Below are 16,381 nucleotides of genomic sequence, written 5' to 3' on the forward strand. Positions count from 1 at the left end.
CACCATCCAGCCATGGCTGACGCCCACCATGTTCTGCACTCTGCCTCCTGCTGCCAACGCTTGCCATGTTCCACACATGCCCCCTGATGGTCAGTACACGTTATAGCAATTGGTTGTTAGTTGTCCGCCATTTGGTCTATTTGCATATTAGCCTTTTATTATATAGGATAGGATATAGTTAAATAGGAGAGGACTTACTATTGCCATTTTGTTATTGATATTCTGTATGTTTTAGATTTGTCCCTTATTTCTTTCCTTCTTACCTTCTGTTGTGTTTGTTTGTTTGTTTATTTATTTATGCATTTTTATTGATTTCAGAGAGGAAGGGAGAGGGAGAGAGATAGAAATATCAATGATGAGAGAAAATCATTGATCAGCTGCCTTCTACGTGCTCCCTACTTGGGATTGAGCCCTCAACCAGGTCATGTGCCCTTGACTGGAATCGAACCTGGGACCCTTCAGTCCACAGGCCAATGCTTTATCCACTGAGTTAAACCTGATAGGGTCCTTCTCTTGTGTTTTATGTTTTTGTAGTGATACACTTACTCGTTTTCATTTCCTTTTGTGTGCATTCTATAGATTTTTTTCTTTGTGGATATTATGGGGATCACATAGTTATAAGAATCTATTTTAAACTAATAATAATTTAACTTCAATGCTGAAATTTATTTTGTTTTTGAACCCTTACAAAATTTATTTTGTTTTGTGCATTGCATTGAACACCCCACATTTATTTCATTTAATCTTTTTATTAGCCTTTTGAAATTCAGGTATTATTTCTTTATTCTACAAATGAGGAAATCAAAACACAAGGAGAATAATTAATCTGAAGATATATAGCTAGGAAGTAGCAAAGTCAGAATTCAGTCCAGATCTGCCACACCCTCCCAGGTCCCACCCAGTACCGTGAACAATCAACTCACATTTTCTTCATTCATCACATCAGGGGAGATGGCCACATGGCTTTGTTAAAACATGTAGCTGGCCGAAACCGTTTTGGCTCAATGGATAGAGCGTCGGCCTGTGGACTGAAAGGTCCCGGGTTCGATTTCAGTCAAGGGCATGTACCTTGGCTGCGGGCACATCCCCACATCCCCAGTAGGGGGTGTTGCAAGAGGCAGCTGATCGATGTTTCTCTCTCATTGATGTTTCTAACTCTATCCCTCTCCCTTCCTCCCTGTAAAAAAATCAATAAAATATACTTAAAACACACACACACAAACAACAACAACCATGTAGCTGGACTAGTTTCCTTATTTCCAAAACACGTAATCATGCCTTTTTTTTAAAATATATTGATTTCAGAGAGGAAGGGAGAAGGAGAGAGAGATAGAAACAAAATGATGAGAGAGAATAATTGATTGGCTGTCTTCTGCATACCTTACACTGGGGATCAAGCCCAAAACCTGGGCATGTGCCCTTGATCGGAATCAAACCTGGACCCTTCAGTACATAGGCCAGTACTCTATCCACAGAGCAAAATTGGTAGGGCTCATGGATTTAAAAAATTTTGACATTTAATATGGGTATGGAAGCTAAAATGGAAGCATAAGTATGGCAGGCCAGAGTGGAGACTTGAAAGTGTACCCATAAAAATGTAAGTTATCTGAAGTTTAACGTGACCAACTTGGAGTGGGAATTTCCCATATAATTGTTGCATTTTTCCCAATGATGAAACAAAACTTGGAATAGTTCATTAAAGTAATAAACACACATTTAAAAAACATTGTAAGCTGGAGTGTAGGATATTGTTTAGTGAAAACATTTATTTTCTTCTTTAATAGTTTACTGCCGGAAACATTAATTGGAAGCATGTCCTACATTCATTTGTTGATATTTTATCGCCAAATTCTTGGAGATGTACTCCTGAAAGACAGGTTGAGCATGCAAAGTGCTGGTAAGGGGGTCTTTGTAATTTCCTCTTGTACAATAATGCATCATGCTTTGAGTAAATGTAACCTATGTTTGCCTGTATCTTCTGCTTCCAAAGGTGAGACCAGTCTTGAGGAAGTGAGGCTGGAGAAAACACAGAAATAATAGGATGTTCCCCTCCTAAAAGCTCTGTTTACTTGGTACAAGACTCACACATCCGTGATGTGGATATAGTGGGGGATGGAGGTTGAGGGGACAGCTTTGAGCTCCTAGAGGTTAAAGTGTTAGAATGTGTTATCAACAAATCTTGTGACACAGTGATTCCAACTTGAATATATGCTGTGTCTGTTGTAGTAAAACATATTGGATAAAGTTTGTGTAAATCCTTTTTGGTCTTTGTATTTCAGATGTGATCAGTAACCCCGTACTGGCCACCTTCCCCAAGCTCTTGGAGCAGCCTGACGTGATGGATGCACTCAGGGTGGGTAGTATCATGATGGGATCTGGTGGGTTCTGAAAGCAATTAAACACACATTAGTGCATTCTGAGACCTATTCTTTTTTTTTTCTTACCCCTATTTGGATGACATCTGCTGATCTGCATCCACTTTTTATGTGACTTGAGCTAATCCTTCCTTTCTTAGCATGAGTGCTACTTTTCCAGGCTGCCCAGCACCCAATATGTAGGTGAAGGGCTTATTACACAGCAATAAGCATGTTGTGTACACTGTTACAATCTCTTATTTGTTGTTTGTTCCTTAACTTAAGATGGCCACTAATTGTGGCCTAAGAGCAAAATTCCAAAATGGTTTGTTAGATATATGAACTGAGTTCTCAGAGGGAGAATCAGGACACACATATCATTATTTAATTCGACATATACTGTCTGCTGCATGAAATAGAAGCTGGTTGAACCACATGAATTCTTCAATTTTCAGCCATTTTTGACCTTCAAAATGTCAATTTTATAAAGTTCAACTTATCGTAACAGGGTCAACAAGTATTAGAAGGCAGATGTACAGATAACATGGCAGGTGCCACAGGGGAAGCATGACCCAGGTCCTTGGAGACTTAATAAGGCTGCAAACGAGGACCAGGGACTGTTCCATTAAAGAGGTCCTGGGTGAGATGGACCTAGTTCACACTGGAGCCAAGTCTGGTTTTGACGTGCTGAGATGGGAGTGGAAGACATTACAGGATAGATCCCAATATGGTTACAGAGTAGATGGGAACTACACCCATCTGCTTCCCACCCTAAACTGGGTTTACAGCTAAATTACAGAGCAGTCAACCTGCATAACTAACTGAAGGCCAGCTAACCTGAAATATATTAACCAAGGATTTATAGAAGAGGCCACATAGAGACTGGCAAGAAGAGTGGAGACGTGGAAAGGGCTGGCCCCCACACCCAGGTGCGGCAATGGCTGAGAAGCTGGAGGGATATTGTGGCTACAAAACTACTGCCTCCCAGTATCATGGGGTCTCAACCCCATGTAGAGAGAACCCAGAGCAACAGAAATGGGAAGAGGAGCCCACATAGCATCTGGTGGTGAAAATCAGTGGGTCTTCAGTCTGCCGGAAAGACCCAGATGCCACCTTCATAGGGATGAACATTCTTTTGCTGCAGCAGCAGCCTGGGGAGTGTACCACCTGGTCTCCCATTGCTGGCTCAATAATAATAAATGTCAAATTTTTAAAAAGCCATGAGCCATACCAATTTTGGTCTGTGGATAGAGTGCTGGCTTGTGGGCTAAGGGTCCCAGGTTTGATTCCGGTCAAAGGCACATGCCCAGGTTTTGGGCTTGATCCCCAGTGGGGGTGTGTGCAAGAGACAGCCAATCAATTATTCACATTATAGGGGTACCAGAAGGAGAAGAGAGAGAGAACAAGGGACAGACAAGAAACAATGTTTGAAGAAATAATGGCTGAAAACTTTCTTAACCTGGTGGAGGAAAAAAATTTACAAGTTCAGGAAACAGAGTCCCAGTGAAGTTTAGGAAACTGAAAGACACCCAAGCCAAGACATATAATTAAAGTGGCAAAGGTTAAAAACAAAGAGTGAATCTTAAAGGCATCAAGAGATAGAAAAACAAACAAACGAACAAAAAAAAAAAAAAATCAAGAGAGAGATAGTTACCTATAAGGGAGTTCCCATAAGGCAGTCAGCTGATTTCTCAATAGAAACACATCAGGCCATGAGAGATTAGTGTGAAATATTCAAAGTAATGAAAAGCAGGGACCTGCAATCAAGACTATTCTAACCAGCAATTGAAGGTGAAATAAGGAACTTCTCAGAAAAAAAATGCTAAAGGAGTTCATTACCATTAAACCAGTATTGCAAGAAATGTTAAAGGACCTGCTGTAAGAAGAAGAAATATATAGATAAGGACATTACAAAGAAATAAAATTATAGGCCAATATGCCTGATGAACATAGATGTTAAATTCCTCAACAAAATATTAGCAAACCAGCTCCAGCAATACATTGAAAAGGTCATACACCAACCTGTTTGCGTTAAGTCAGATTCCTTACAGTTTGTGACGTGTGAGCCTCTCACTGTTAACTTAGCAAAGTTCAGCTTGTTGTTGGTGCTTTGATGACGATAATGGCTCCTGGTCTGGTTAGTGAGGAGCTCTGGCCTCTAAGGGTCCTTTTCAAACTCTCTGGCCCCAGGCGCAGCCGCCATCGGGGGAGGAGCACAGGCCCTAAGGCGGTCCTTCCAACTGAGCATCTGGGACGAGGCTCCTGCAGGGGGGAGGGAGGGGGAGCGCACCTCTGTGGTCTCGGTGGGAAACTTCTTTGTTTCTGGAGACTCTTCGTCTTGTGCCAAATGCCATGGTCACCCCGGGGCCTCCCCACTGAGGAAGGTCGATGCATCCACGGAAAGCATGAACTCAGCTGCCAGAGGAAGGTAGCAGCCAACAGGCACCGCGGGAGGCCCCGGAACAAGCAGCTGGAGCCTGGGCACCCCTCGGGTACAGCGTGCAGAGCTGGCACTGGCGGCTTCAATCCCGACTTCCGTGGGGCTACCTGAACTTGGGGTTCTTATTTCTGTAAAAGAGCATTGGTGAAACCCCGTGGGCAGGTAGAATATTAACTTGCAAAACTGAACAGCATTCATGTCCTGTGTCCATTGTCATTGTCCAGCAGACAGAACTGGAGACTGGTGTGGTACTGGACAGTTTTCCACCTCTCTGCTGGCTCGCCTGAAAAGCTCACTAGTGTTTCATTGTTCAGATGCTGTGTTTGTGCAGTTTTTGTTTTTTTAAAAAGTATATTTTATTGATTTTTCACAGAGAGGAAGGGAGAGGGACAGAGAGCTAGAAACATCGATGAGAGAAAAACACCAATCAGCCGCCTCCTGCACACCCCCCACCGGGGATGTGCCCGCAACCAAGGCACACGCCTCCGTCCGGAACCGAACCTGGGACCCCCGAGTCCGCAGACCGACGCTCTATCCACTGAGCCACACCAGTTTCGGCTGTTTGTGCAGTTTGAATGTGTGTGTTGGCCTTCACTGATTCTGATCTTACATTGGTTTAACGTGCAAAAGCACGGGCTTCTGCCTGGCCGGTCTGGCTTCGTGGTTAGAAGCGGCGTCCTCAGACCGCTCTTACGCTGGCGGTCCTGACAGAGTTCTAAACCCCGGCACCAGCTTAATTACAGTAAACTTGCAGGCCTGTGGCAAAGACTAGTGAACCCTCAGATTAACATAGCATTTGCTTCCTTTTCAGAGTTCGTGGGCTGAGAAAGAAAGTACATTTAAAAGATCAGAGAAGGTAACCTGCTTTTCCACATGCACTTAACACACTGCGGACCAGTCGTTTCATTGCTAGCTTTACCAGTGGCCAGATGAGTTTCTACTGAATGAGTACAAATCGTTTTACATAAATGTTAAAGGCACGCCTTAAAATTAAATACCCATTGCACTTTGAAGTTATTTATTACATGCTCTTACAAGCTAATATCTTTTTAAAGTATAATACTTTGTAAAACACTGTGTAATAGGAAAACACCAGAATTCTCGTGATTCATCTGCATTGACACCCGCAGTGTCACTGCTCACACATTCTAACATAGGCTCCTTTTAGGCTAACGGGGCCATGTCATATTCCTCCTAGTCCCTTACACGGTTGTAGAGACACGTCCCAGGAGTGTCTGGGTGCCGCTTCCTGAAGTGAACCGACGCTGGATCGGGAGTTGTTTCAGGTCACTAAGTATCATTTAGTTGAGGGGAGATTCTAAACCAAAGCTCCCAGTTGACTATCAAATTTCTCCTATTAAAAAAATATTCCTCCTGCTCTCAAAGTGCACGCCAGGTAAGGAGAAGGAAAAAGAAAACTGCCTGAGCCGTGTCAGACACTGGAAACACAGGGTGTGCCCCGTTGCCACAGAAGCGAGGTCATTACAAACCAGAGCACCATCCCCGTCAGTGAGCAACACACTGACTGCTCCACCCTGCGGTCCAAGGACAGTCTGGAAAGGGCCACATGGTCGGTATTTTTGGCTTTTTGGGCCCTATGTTCTCTGTCACAGTGACTCAACTTTGCCGTTGTAACATCTGAGCCCAGCTGTTTCTATAAAACTTGGTTTATAAAAACAGGGGCTCCATGGACCCATGGGCCATGGTGTTTTGGACTTAAAAAGTCTTAATTATCTACAAACTAAAAACCCTAAAAGTTGAAAAAAAGTATCCATATTGTATCCTTATTTGACCTTTGCCATATTTTTATTGACTTCAAAGAGAAAGGGAGGGAGGGAGGGAGAGAGAGAGAGAGAGAGAGAGAGAGAGAGAGAGAGACAGAAACAGAGAGTTATCCATTGGCTGCCTCCTGCATGCCTACACTGGGAATTGAGCTCGCAACCCAGGCGTGTGCCTGGCTGAGAATCGAACTGTGACCTCCTGGTCATGGGTTGACACTCAACCACTGAGTCACTCCGGCCGGGCTAGAATTGGAGGTTTAATGCTATTGTGGTGTAGCCATGGGCAAGGTGCTGGGCCTGGGACCCGTGGGGATTGCCCTGCGCACAGGGTGTGCTTGGAGGGCGGCATCTCTGTGCAGACTCCACAGTGTGGGGACGCCTCCACCTTCCCAGCGCCCTGCCCGGTGATTCCCGCTCAGCCTGTCCGTGTGGGGGCTGAGTGACAGTCTACACTGCAGTCCTCTTGTTACAGGGAGAGCCCGACAGTGGGTCCGTACTGCTGGGGTCCTTTCTCTGGATTTCACACAGAGCACACATGGCCCTTCCCTTGTACACTTATCGTCTGATGTGCTGTGATGGAAGTAAGGGGCACAGCTGGCTTCACGTTGTGCTTTTGTTGTATGTACTTGGACCCACATCCTTGTCACCGGAATTAGACTTCAGCGCCCATTCTCCTTGGGAGGATGTGTGAGACACCCTCAGTGCCTTAGGAGAGCCCTGGTTTCCAGGAGTCACCCCAGCCGAGTTCCATGTCCTGCTGCCTCCCCAGTGCCGAGCCACTGACCCGACCCGCCGGCACTGCGGCACCTCCGCCCAGCTGTAATGGCTTTTAGTCAGCAGAGTTCGTAGAATTTAACACGTAATGATGTGGATCCATTCACAGCTGTTGTGGTGTTTTCCTAGAGAGACACAGAGTTCCTGAAGGCTGCATTTCTCCTCGTCTACCACGACTGTGCGGTGCCCCTTCTCCACTCCGCACTCCTGCCCCCGCTCAGGTGGGCAGAAGAGGAGACCGAGGCCGCGCGGTGGAAAGTCATCGCTGACTTCCTGAAGCAAAACCGAGAAAACCAGGGTGCTCTCCAAGCTCTGCTGTCACCAGAGGGTGTCCATGAACCTTTTGACATTTCAGAGCAGACCTACGACTTCCTGGGTGAAATGAGACAGAAAGCAGCCTGAGAGTGCTGCCCCCATGAAGTGCAGCCAGAAGTAACGGTCACGTCGAACTTAGCTTTACTCGTCCTTGTGTAGACCACATTCTATAAGAAATAACTATCTGTTCATGTGAATCTTTTTTTTAAAAAAAATTAATAAATCTTTATTTTCAGATTATTACAGTTGTTCCTCTTTTTCCCCCCATAGCGCCCCTCCACCCAGTTCCCACTCACCCTCTGCCCTTACCTTCCCCCCCTACCCCCCACCCCCGTCCTCATCCATAGGTTACGATTTTTGTTCAGTCTCTTCTCGCACCACCCTCTCCCCTTTTCCCCTGAGAATTGTCAGTCCACTCCCTTTTTATGCCCCTGATTCTATTATATTCACCAGTTAATACTGTTCATCAGATTTTTTATTCCCTTGGTTTTTAGATTCACTTGTTGATAGATATGTATGTATTTGTTGTTCATAATTTTTATCTTTACCTTTTTCTTCTTCTTCCTCTTCTTAAAGAACACCTTTCAGCATTTCTTATAATTCTGGTTTGGTGGTGATGAACTCTTTTAGCTTTTTCTTATCTGTGAAGCTCTTTATCTGCCCTTCAATTCTGAATGACAGCTTTGCTGGGTAGAGTAATCTTGGTTGTAGGTTCTTGCTATTCATCACTTTGAATATTTCTTGCCACTCCTGTCTGGCCTGCATGGTTTCTGTTGAGAAATCAGCTGACAATCGTATGGGTGCTCCCTTGTAGATAACTGTTTTTCTTTTGCTGCTTTTAATATTCTCGCTCTGAGTTTTGCTCTTGGAATTTTAATTATGATGTGTCTTGGTGTGGTCCTCTTTGGATTCCTTTTGTTTGGGGTTCTGTACACTTCCTGGACTTATAAGTCTATTTCTTTCACCAGGTGGGGGAAATTTTCTGTCACTATTTCTTCAAATAGATTTTCAGTATCTTGCTCTCTCTCTTCTTCTGGGACCCCCATAATTCTGATGTTGGTTCGCTTGAAGTTGTCCCAGAGGCTTCTTACACTGTCTTCAATTTTTTGGATTCTTTTGTTTTTGCTTTTCCAGTTGGGTGTTTTTTGCTTCTTTGTATTCAAAATCTTGACAATGTTAAGACTTGCCCAGAGAATAAGGGGTAGAGCTGGGTTCAGAACCAGGGCCTGACAGTATGGAGCCTGAACTCATAACCACTGTGAGCACTGCCTGCAGTTAAAGTTGCTTTGGGCCGAAGCCAGTTTGGCTCAGTGGTAGAGTGTCAGTCTGCGGACTGAAGGGTCCCGGGTTCGATTCCGGTCAAGGGCATGTACATTGGTTGCAGGCACATCCCCGGTGGGGGGTGTGCAGGAGGCAGCTGGTCGATGTTTCTCTCTCATCGATGTTTCTAGCTCTCTATCTCTCTCCCTTCTTCTCTGTAAAAAATCAATAAAATATATTTAAAAAAAAAAAAGTTGCTTTGGTCCCTGAAGATGCTGACCAAGCCTGGGGCACCAGCATTGCATAGTGGGTCCCTTCTCCTGTGGTGTGAGCTGTGGCCACCAGGTGGTGCTGTGGAAAGAGAAATAACGGGTCCTGCTATGGACTTGAATCCTAAATCAGAAATCAGATAAACCACTTATGCTCAGGTACATGTTCAGGTAGTTAGGCCAATTGTCTGCTCTGATAAGACTCCATAATTCACAGGTAGGATGTGTAGAGGTCTAAATGAGAATAATTCTCGATGTGTTCACAGTGTTTTGGTATGAAACAGGTATTTCAAACTCATCCTTCTGTAAGAGGCTGTTTTAGGTGTATGAGGATTATCAGTGAGCAGTTCAGGTAGACTAACCTGCTGCAGCAGCCAGAAACATATCAGGAAGTGTCCCAAGGCCTTTGAACAGGAGCAGGAGTTAGTTGTGTGTGAGCCAAGTTGTCAGGGAGCTTGTCATTAGGGTAGAGGAGTAAGGAAAACTGGCTCCTAATCTAATAAAAATGCTTATTTAATCATTTAACACATTGACATTGAAAAATAGTCTAGGGCATCAGCTCCTAGTGCAATATACTAAGTGTACTGGTTAATAATGCAGATTTTATAATAAAAAATACAAAATCATTTCAAGAGAAATATTGAAAATGCTTTATTTAAAGAAATATCCTTCCCTAGCTTTCAGGTAATTTCCCCATCTTTCAGGTAATTTGTGGATACTGTCCCAACAGAAGTTTTCTTGTTTTAAGGCAAACCATTCAGAAACCAAATTTCCACTTCTTGGTATGTTTTGAAGTGCTGCTCAGAAAGTGCGTGTGCCATTGATCAGAACAAGTGCTAATCTGAAGGAGCAAGGTCTGGTGAATACAGTGGGTGCGTTAATACTTCCCAGCAAGATCTTTTAATGTGTCTTGAACTGGTTTTGAAGTGTGTGATGGTGTGTTATCATGAAGCAAAGTTGCATTGCCCTGTCTTCTGGCACATTCTGGTTGTTTCACTATCAAGGAGTGTTTTGAATTATTTGTTATCAGTAGAGATCAGAATTAATAATTTCACCAGGTTTAGGAGCTCATAGTACACCACACCAAACTAAGAGCATTGTCTTCTTTCCAAAGTGATTTGGCCTTTTAGTAATGTTGATGGTTGACTTGGATGAACCCAGGATTGTGTGCATTTGGGACTCTCAAAATAAATATACTTTTCATTGCCAGTCAATGCTTGATGCAAAAAAGACTTTCTTTTGTGTCACTGAAGCAACATTTCACTGATGACTTTTTGGTTTTCTATTTGTCTTCATTCAGTTGAAATGGCACTCATTTTCCTTCCTTTAAGATCTTTGCCATTGCTTGTAACTTTTAAACAATTGGAAATTGTTTGCTAAGCAATGTTTAATCTTTCTGCAAGTTGTTTTTGAGTTTGACACTCATCTCCATCCAATAATGCTTGTAATTGGTCTTCAAACTTTTTCAATTGAACTGGACATTCTTTTCTTTGACATGGAAATCATCTCTTGTAAAGCCTTTAAACCAGCGTTCACAAGTATCTTGACATGGAGCATGTTCACCATAAGCTTCCGGAAGTGTTCAGCAGCACTTATCTTCAAAATAAAGTAATGAATTAACACTTCCCACAAATGCTCTTTTTTTTTGGCATGAAATTAAACATTTTTAAAGGTGAAATATCTATGTTATGTTAACACCTTCGGCAAATTTGACATATGAAGTTTTGAAGCTTGCTGTCCATACAACGAAATAGCATACATATCAAATCGCATATATATCAACATATGAGTAACTCTATCTATTGGAAAAAAATCTGCATAATTAACTGGTACCCTTAGTAGAACCCTCCTCACATGCTCAGTAAAGTGTTGGCACAAGCATTCCACTAAATGAATTAAGCAGAGTCAGAGCATAATGGTTCACCGAGTCCTGATTCTGGTTGTGCTGTGGGTATTGTTTCCAACTCTCCTGGGCAGGAAGGACTCTGATCTTCCAAGAACATTTAGCTAATGGAGTCCTTTGTTGTTATTCATTTCATTTATTTGCTGTTTTGTTTTTCCCTCCTCTCTTGGCTTATCCAGGGGATAACAATTTAGTAACTCAGCACAAAAAGAATCGCTTTTGGAGAAGAAGAAAGGAGGACAAGGCCTAGTCTCTATCGGCCCACCTGCTTTCTTTCAAGGCATGCAGCTCTGGTCTTCCTCTGACATCACACCTGCTTCTGACTCGCCCCTCCCTCTCTCAGACACTGGAGATTCCTACTCCTTTCCCTTCACCAGTCTTTTCACAATATGCCCTCCTACATGCCTGCACTTCAATCAAACAAAAAGGAAAACAGTAACTAAAGGTCAAATGACCCAAAGTGGACCCCTCTTCTTGACCCAAATTCCAAGCCAAGCTTAAAGGGCCAGTGTGGATTCTGACTTCAGAAGAGACCAGTTGTCAGAGCCTCTGGACAGTACTGCAGCCCACCCAGTGTTAGCGGAGCCTTGGGGCATCCACACCCAGGTCCCTGGGCCAGGACATAACGCATCAGCACTTGCTTCGCTTCAGAAACTGTGTGGTCTCTGTCAAGTGAGATGTTTTTAAGACTTGTTTTTGGGCAGCTAACTTTAAATGTGCTGCCCTTTTTTCCACTTCCTGTGTCAGAGCACAGAATATTGGCTTTTGTGGAGCAGTCCCTTTTTAGATATGCTTTGTGTTCTGAAGAATTTACTGCTCCACTCAAGTAACTGGATCCATTTTGTTGAAGCAGGCTTCAGCCCAGAGTGACGTTGTAGGACCGTGCTGAGGTCCTCTGATGTCTTGGGTGCTGCTGGGAGGGCAGCAGTGGACAGACAAGACATCAGCTCACAGTCACCATCAGCCGAGAGCGCTGGTCCACAGAGGCCTTTAGCTGTGCATTGTTTTCTGTCTTCAGCCTTCCTCGTACCATCGCCATGATTTTGCAAAATCTGTGTCACGTGTGTACTTATTTGTCCACTTTATTTATTTATTTATTTATTGTTTTTGTTTTACATTTTTTTATTAAATTATTATCTATGTATATATTTTAACATTGACCCCCTCCCATACATCTCCTCCCTCCCCAGAGTTTTATGTCCATTGGTTGTACTTATATGCATGTATACAGGTCCTTCAGTTGATCTATTATCCCCCCCAGATCTCACTACCCTTCCTGCTGTAATTTGACAGTCTGTTTGTTGCTTTACTGTCTCTATATCTATCTTTTGGTTCATCAGTTTATAATGTTCTTTATTATCCATAAATGAGTGAAGTCATGTGATGTTTCTCTTTCATTGACTGGCTTATTCCACTCAGCATGATGTTCTCCAATTCCATCCAGGTTGCTGCAAATGATGAGAATTCCTTCTTTTTTATGGCAGCATAGTATTCCATTGTGTAGATATACCATGGTTTTTTGATCCAATCATCTGCTGATGGGCACCTAGGCTGTTTCCAAATTCTAGCTATTGTAGATTGTGCTGCTATGAACATAGGGGTGCATATATCTTTTCTGATTGGTGTTTCTAGTTTCTTGGGATATATTCCTAGGAGTGGGATTACTGGGTCAAGTGGGAGTTCCATTTTCAGTTTTTTGAGGAAACTCCACACTGTTCTCCACAGTGGTTGTACCAGTCTGCATTCCCACCAGCAGTGCACGAGGGTTCCTTTTTCCTCGCAACCTCACCAACACTTGTCGTTTGTTGATTTGTTGATGTTGGCCATTCTGACAGGTGTGAGATGGTACTGCATTGTTGTTTTGATTTACATCTCTCAGATAATTAGTGACTGAGCATGTTTTCATGTGCCTTTTGACCTTCCTTCTGTCTTCTTTTGAAAATATTCTATTTAGGATTTTTTAATAGGATCATTCATATTCCTTTTATTTAGTTGTATAAGCTGTCTGTAGATGTTGGAGATTAAACCTTTATCAGTGGTATTATTTGCAAATATGTTCTCCCACACCATGGGCTTTCTTGTTGTTTTGTTGATGGTTTCTTGCTGTAAAAAAGCTTTTTATTTTGATGTAGTCCCATTTGTTTATTTTCTCTTTAGCTTCCATTGCCCTAGGGGCAGTATCAGTGAAGAAGTTCTTTTGGCATACGTCTGAGATTTTGCTGCCTGTGGATGCTTCTAGTATTTTTATGGTTTAGGAGTCTATTTTTACATGTACTCGGTAACTTGCTTTTTCCACTTACTACTTTTTTTTTTTCTACTTAATAACATATCATGGCCATCCCTCCAGTTCAACACACACATCTCTTTATTTTTAAGAGGTACATATTATTTCATAGCATAGATACCATAGTTCTTCATCTAATTTCCTATTGATGAATATGGAAGTGGTTTCCAGGGTGTTGCCATTGCAAATAACTGTACAGTAAATCTCCTTATATAATTTGTGCTTATTCACTAGATTCTCAAAACATCTGAGGAAAGCATGCGTACTTTTAAACAGATTCTGCCAGACTTTTCTAGGAGGGAATTCACACCCCGTTCAGCAATGTGCGACTGAATCCATTTTCCTCCTTCTCAACTAAGCATGGATGTGGTAGTTTCTAAAACTGTTCCTTGTGGGTGTGGCTCACAGGGAAGTCAGCCTCCTTCTGGAGTCCTGAGGCCTGAGCAAGGAGAAAGGATCCCTCCCTACTGACGGTTGCACAGGGACCTTGGCTAGAACACGTGGCGAGCAGGCGGTACAGGGGAGTCAGGGACAGGAAGTAAATGCGGCTGAGGACGTGAACATGGACGTAAAGGCTGTGTTCAGGAGTCTGCCTTTGAGTGGCCGTGAGGATACACAACTGGCCAGATGGAGGTCTGGGTCAAGGGTGAGTGTGTATGCTGAGCTACTTAAAGAAAATGCTTAATGACCGAATTCCTCAGTGTGTCTGTAAAAAGCGAGGGCAGTTCCTCACCTAACCGAAACATGAATAACCGCAGCAAACTGTCACACCTGCCACTTTTCAATGCGTCCTTCGTGTCACCTAATAGTCCGTCCAAATAGATCCAGAGACACAGAAATATGGAACAGACTGGAATGTCAGAGGGGGCAGGAGTGGATGGGTGGGTGGGAAGAGATCAGCCAAAGAACTTGTATCATATATGCATAACCCATGGACACAGACAATAGGGTGGTGGAGGCCGGGGCTGCGGGGCAGGGGCAGGGTATAAGGGGTCAATGGGAGAAAAAAGGGGATACCAATACTACTTCCAACAATAAAGATTTAAAAATAATAGCCAGCCCACCTTTATATTTTGAGACCTTTATCTTAATTGAGAGAGTAGGTTTTAAGGAGCACGCCCAAAGCAGGGAAAGCACTGAAGATACAGGGGAGAGGGACTGAGGAAGGGGAGAAGTGGCTGGGGGGAAAGCAGGTGGTATGTATCACACACAGAGGCAGGGGTGAGCTGTGACACAGCAGGCAAATGCATGCTCTTAGTGGGTGGTTGGAGGGGAGGAGAGGGGGGGTTACAGTGCTGATGGTGCTTCTCTGTGTTGGTCCTCACATAGGAAATAAAACCCTTGTCTGTAAAGGCCTGCTTGGTAAGGTGAATATGATATATTGCCTATCCCTGTTACAGGTTCCTGGTCTTCTGCACCACCACTCCAGGATGACATTGTTGGGCATTAGTGGCTTGGTTTTAAAATGAGTGAGGAAGTAGAACCTAGTATGAGAGAGAGAGAGAGGAGAGAGAGAGAGAGAGAGAGAGAGAGAGAGAGAGAGAGAGAGAGAGAGAGAGGGGATGTTATAAGATGCCTGAGCCCCTTGACCCTTGAAGGGTTAAAATCCAAGTCTGTATTACTTTAGCAGTAGGTGACTAGCATAATATGGAAGTAAAAGAAAAAGTCCATCGATGTTGATTCAATTTACTTTGATTCTCCTTCCTCCACCCCCCACCCCCCACCCCCCAAAAAGCTGTGGAGCTACAGTGTGAAAGCTTTTGAAGTGGGCTTTTTGCAGTCAGCATAATACCCTTGGGATCAGTATGGGTTATTGCATGAGTCAGTACTTTGTGTTTTTGTAATTTAATCTTTAGCTGTGTGAAGATTCAAGTGAGTAATGATAAGATCCAGCTCTTCTGTGTCTCCATCACCAGCATACAGGCAAAAGACGCTGCGCCAGTGAAGATAAACACGGGCACTTTTCTTGAGAACTTGAAAATCATTGTGTCATAGTTTGCAGGCTTTAAAATAAAATGTGTGTCCTTTTTTAGAAGATAGACCCCATGCTGCTCCCAAAAGCAGGGGAAACCTGGCTGTGCACAGGAGTGGTTCGGGGGTCAGAAGCAGCCTTTGGTGCCTCGTGGGACTGCCTCCTCTGCTGTGACGTTTCAGTTTGATGTTTACTATTCCCTACTTGTCTGTAGGATTTGACAGAAGATGTTCTAGGAGTTGAAAATGAAGTCTCCAAAGTAGGTTGGCCCTAAGTTGGAGGCCTAAGACTTGCCGTCTTTGATGGATTGGCGCTAGGAACCTGGCACAGAGGGTGAACCTGCAATGCGTGCAGGTAGATAGTTTCCAAAGAGTTGAGGTTCAACAAAGAAGATAGTTTTGAAATTGCCATATGGGTAGCTTTGCTAAATCTCAAAAGTTTTGTAAGAACTCATTATATTAAATGTATACTATGTTGGCTGGGTCTTTTATCAGTTGTAAAATTTACACACATAATCATGTAAATTTTACAAATTTAAATTATGAGGTTTAAATACATACACACAGTTTGAAGAATAATGCATGAACAATCATATAAGCTCCACCAGGTTAAGGTATAGAGGCTGCCAGTATAGGTTGTCTCCTTGGAGTCTTTCCTGACTGTACCCTCATCTCCCTGCCTCCCTCAGATAGACACCGTCCTGACTCTTACAATAAACCAGTCCCTTGTTTTCATTACTCGTTGTTTTGCAATTATTTAGGGGTCACTACAGAGTGAATTGTTTAGTTTTTCTCTTTGGAATTTTTATATAAATGATACCATATCATATGCTTTTCTCTGACTTGATTTTTTTGCTCAACACTGTGCTATTTTTAGATTGATCTGTGTCAGCTAGCTGTTATTTCCTTATTCTCTGATGCATGGTGTTCCATTGTATGATACCAAAACCTTTACTCTTTTACTAGCCACTTGTTTGTCCGTGTTGTTTCTTCTAATAAACAATGTTTTTATTTAATACTAGAAGCCCAG

The 16,381-nt window shown here is 43.2% G+C and overlaps 1 protein-coding gene across 2 annotated transcripts in view; it reads left to right on the top strand.

Moving 5' to 3' along the window:
- Positions 1-7,904, top strand: part of NPHP1 (nephrocystin 1) — a 70,722-nt gene extending 62,818 nt beyond the window's left edge. The window contains exons 17-20 of one of the 2 annotated variants that reach the window (XM_036454034.2): positions 1,785-1,897; positions 2,280-2,353; positions 5,606-5,650; positions 7,479-7,904. In XM_036454034.2, coding sequence (XP_036309927.1) covers positions 1,785-1,897; positions 2,280-2,353; positions 5,606-5,650; positions 7,479-7,751 — 505 coding nt within the window. In that variant the 3' untranslated portion in view covers positions 7,752-7,904. Of the gene's footprint in view, positions 1-1,784; positions 1,898-2,279; positions 2,358-5,605; positions 5,651-7,478 lie in introns of those variants that run through there. The other variant, XM_036454036.2, reaches the window with a different exon arrangement.
- The last annotated feature ends 8,477 nt before the right edge of the window (positions 7,905-16,381 follow it).

Source organism: Pipistrellus kuhlii, unplaced genomic scaffold, assembly GCF_014108245.1.
Source record: "Pipistrellus kuhlii isolate mPipKuh1 unplaced genomic scaffold, mPipKuh1.p scaffold_m20_p_27, whole genome shotgun sequence".
In the NCBI taxonomy this organism is placed as follows: domain Eukaryota; kingdom Metazoa; phylum Chordata; class Mammalia; order Chiroptera; family Vespertilionidae; genus Pipistrellus; species Pipistrellus kuhlii.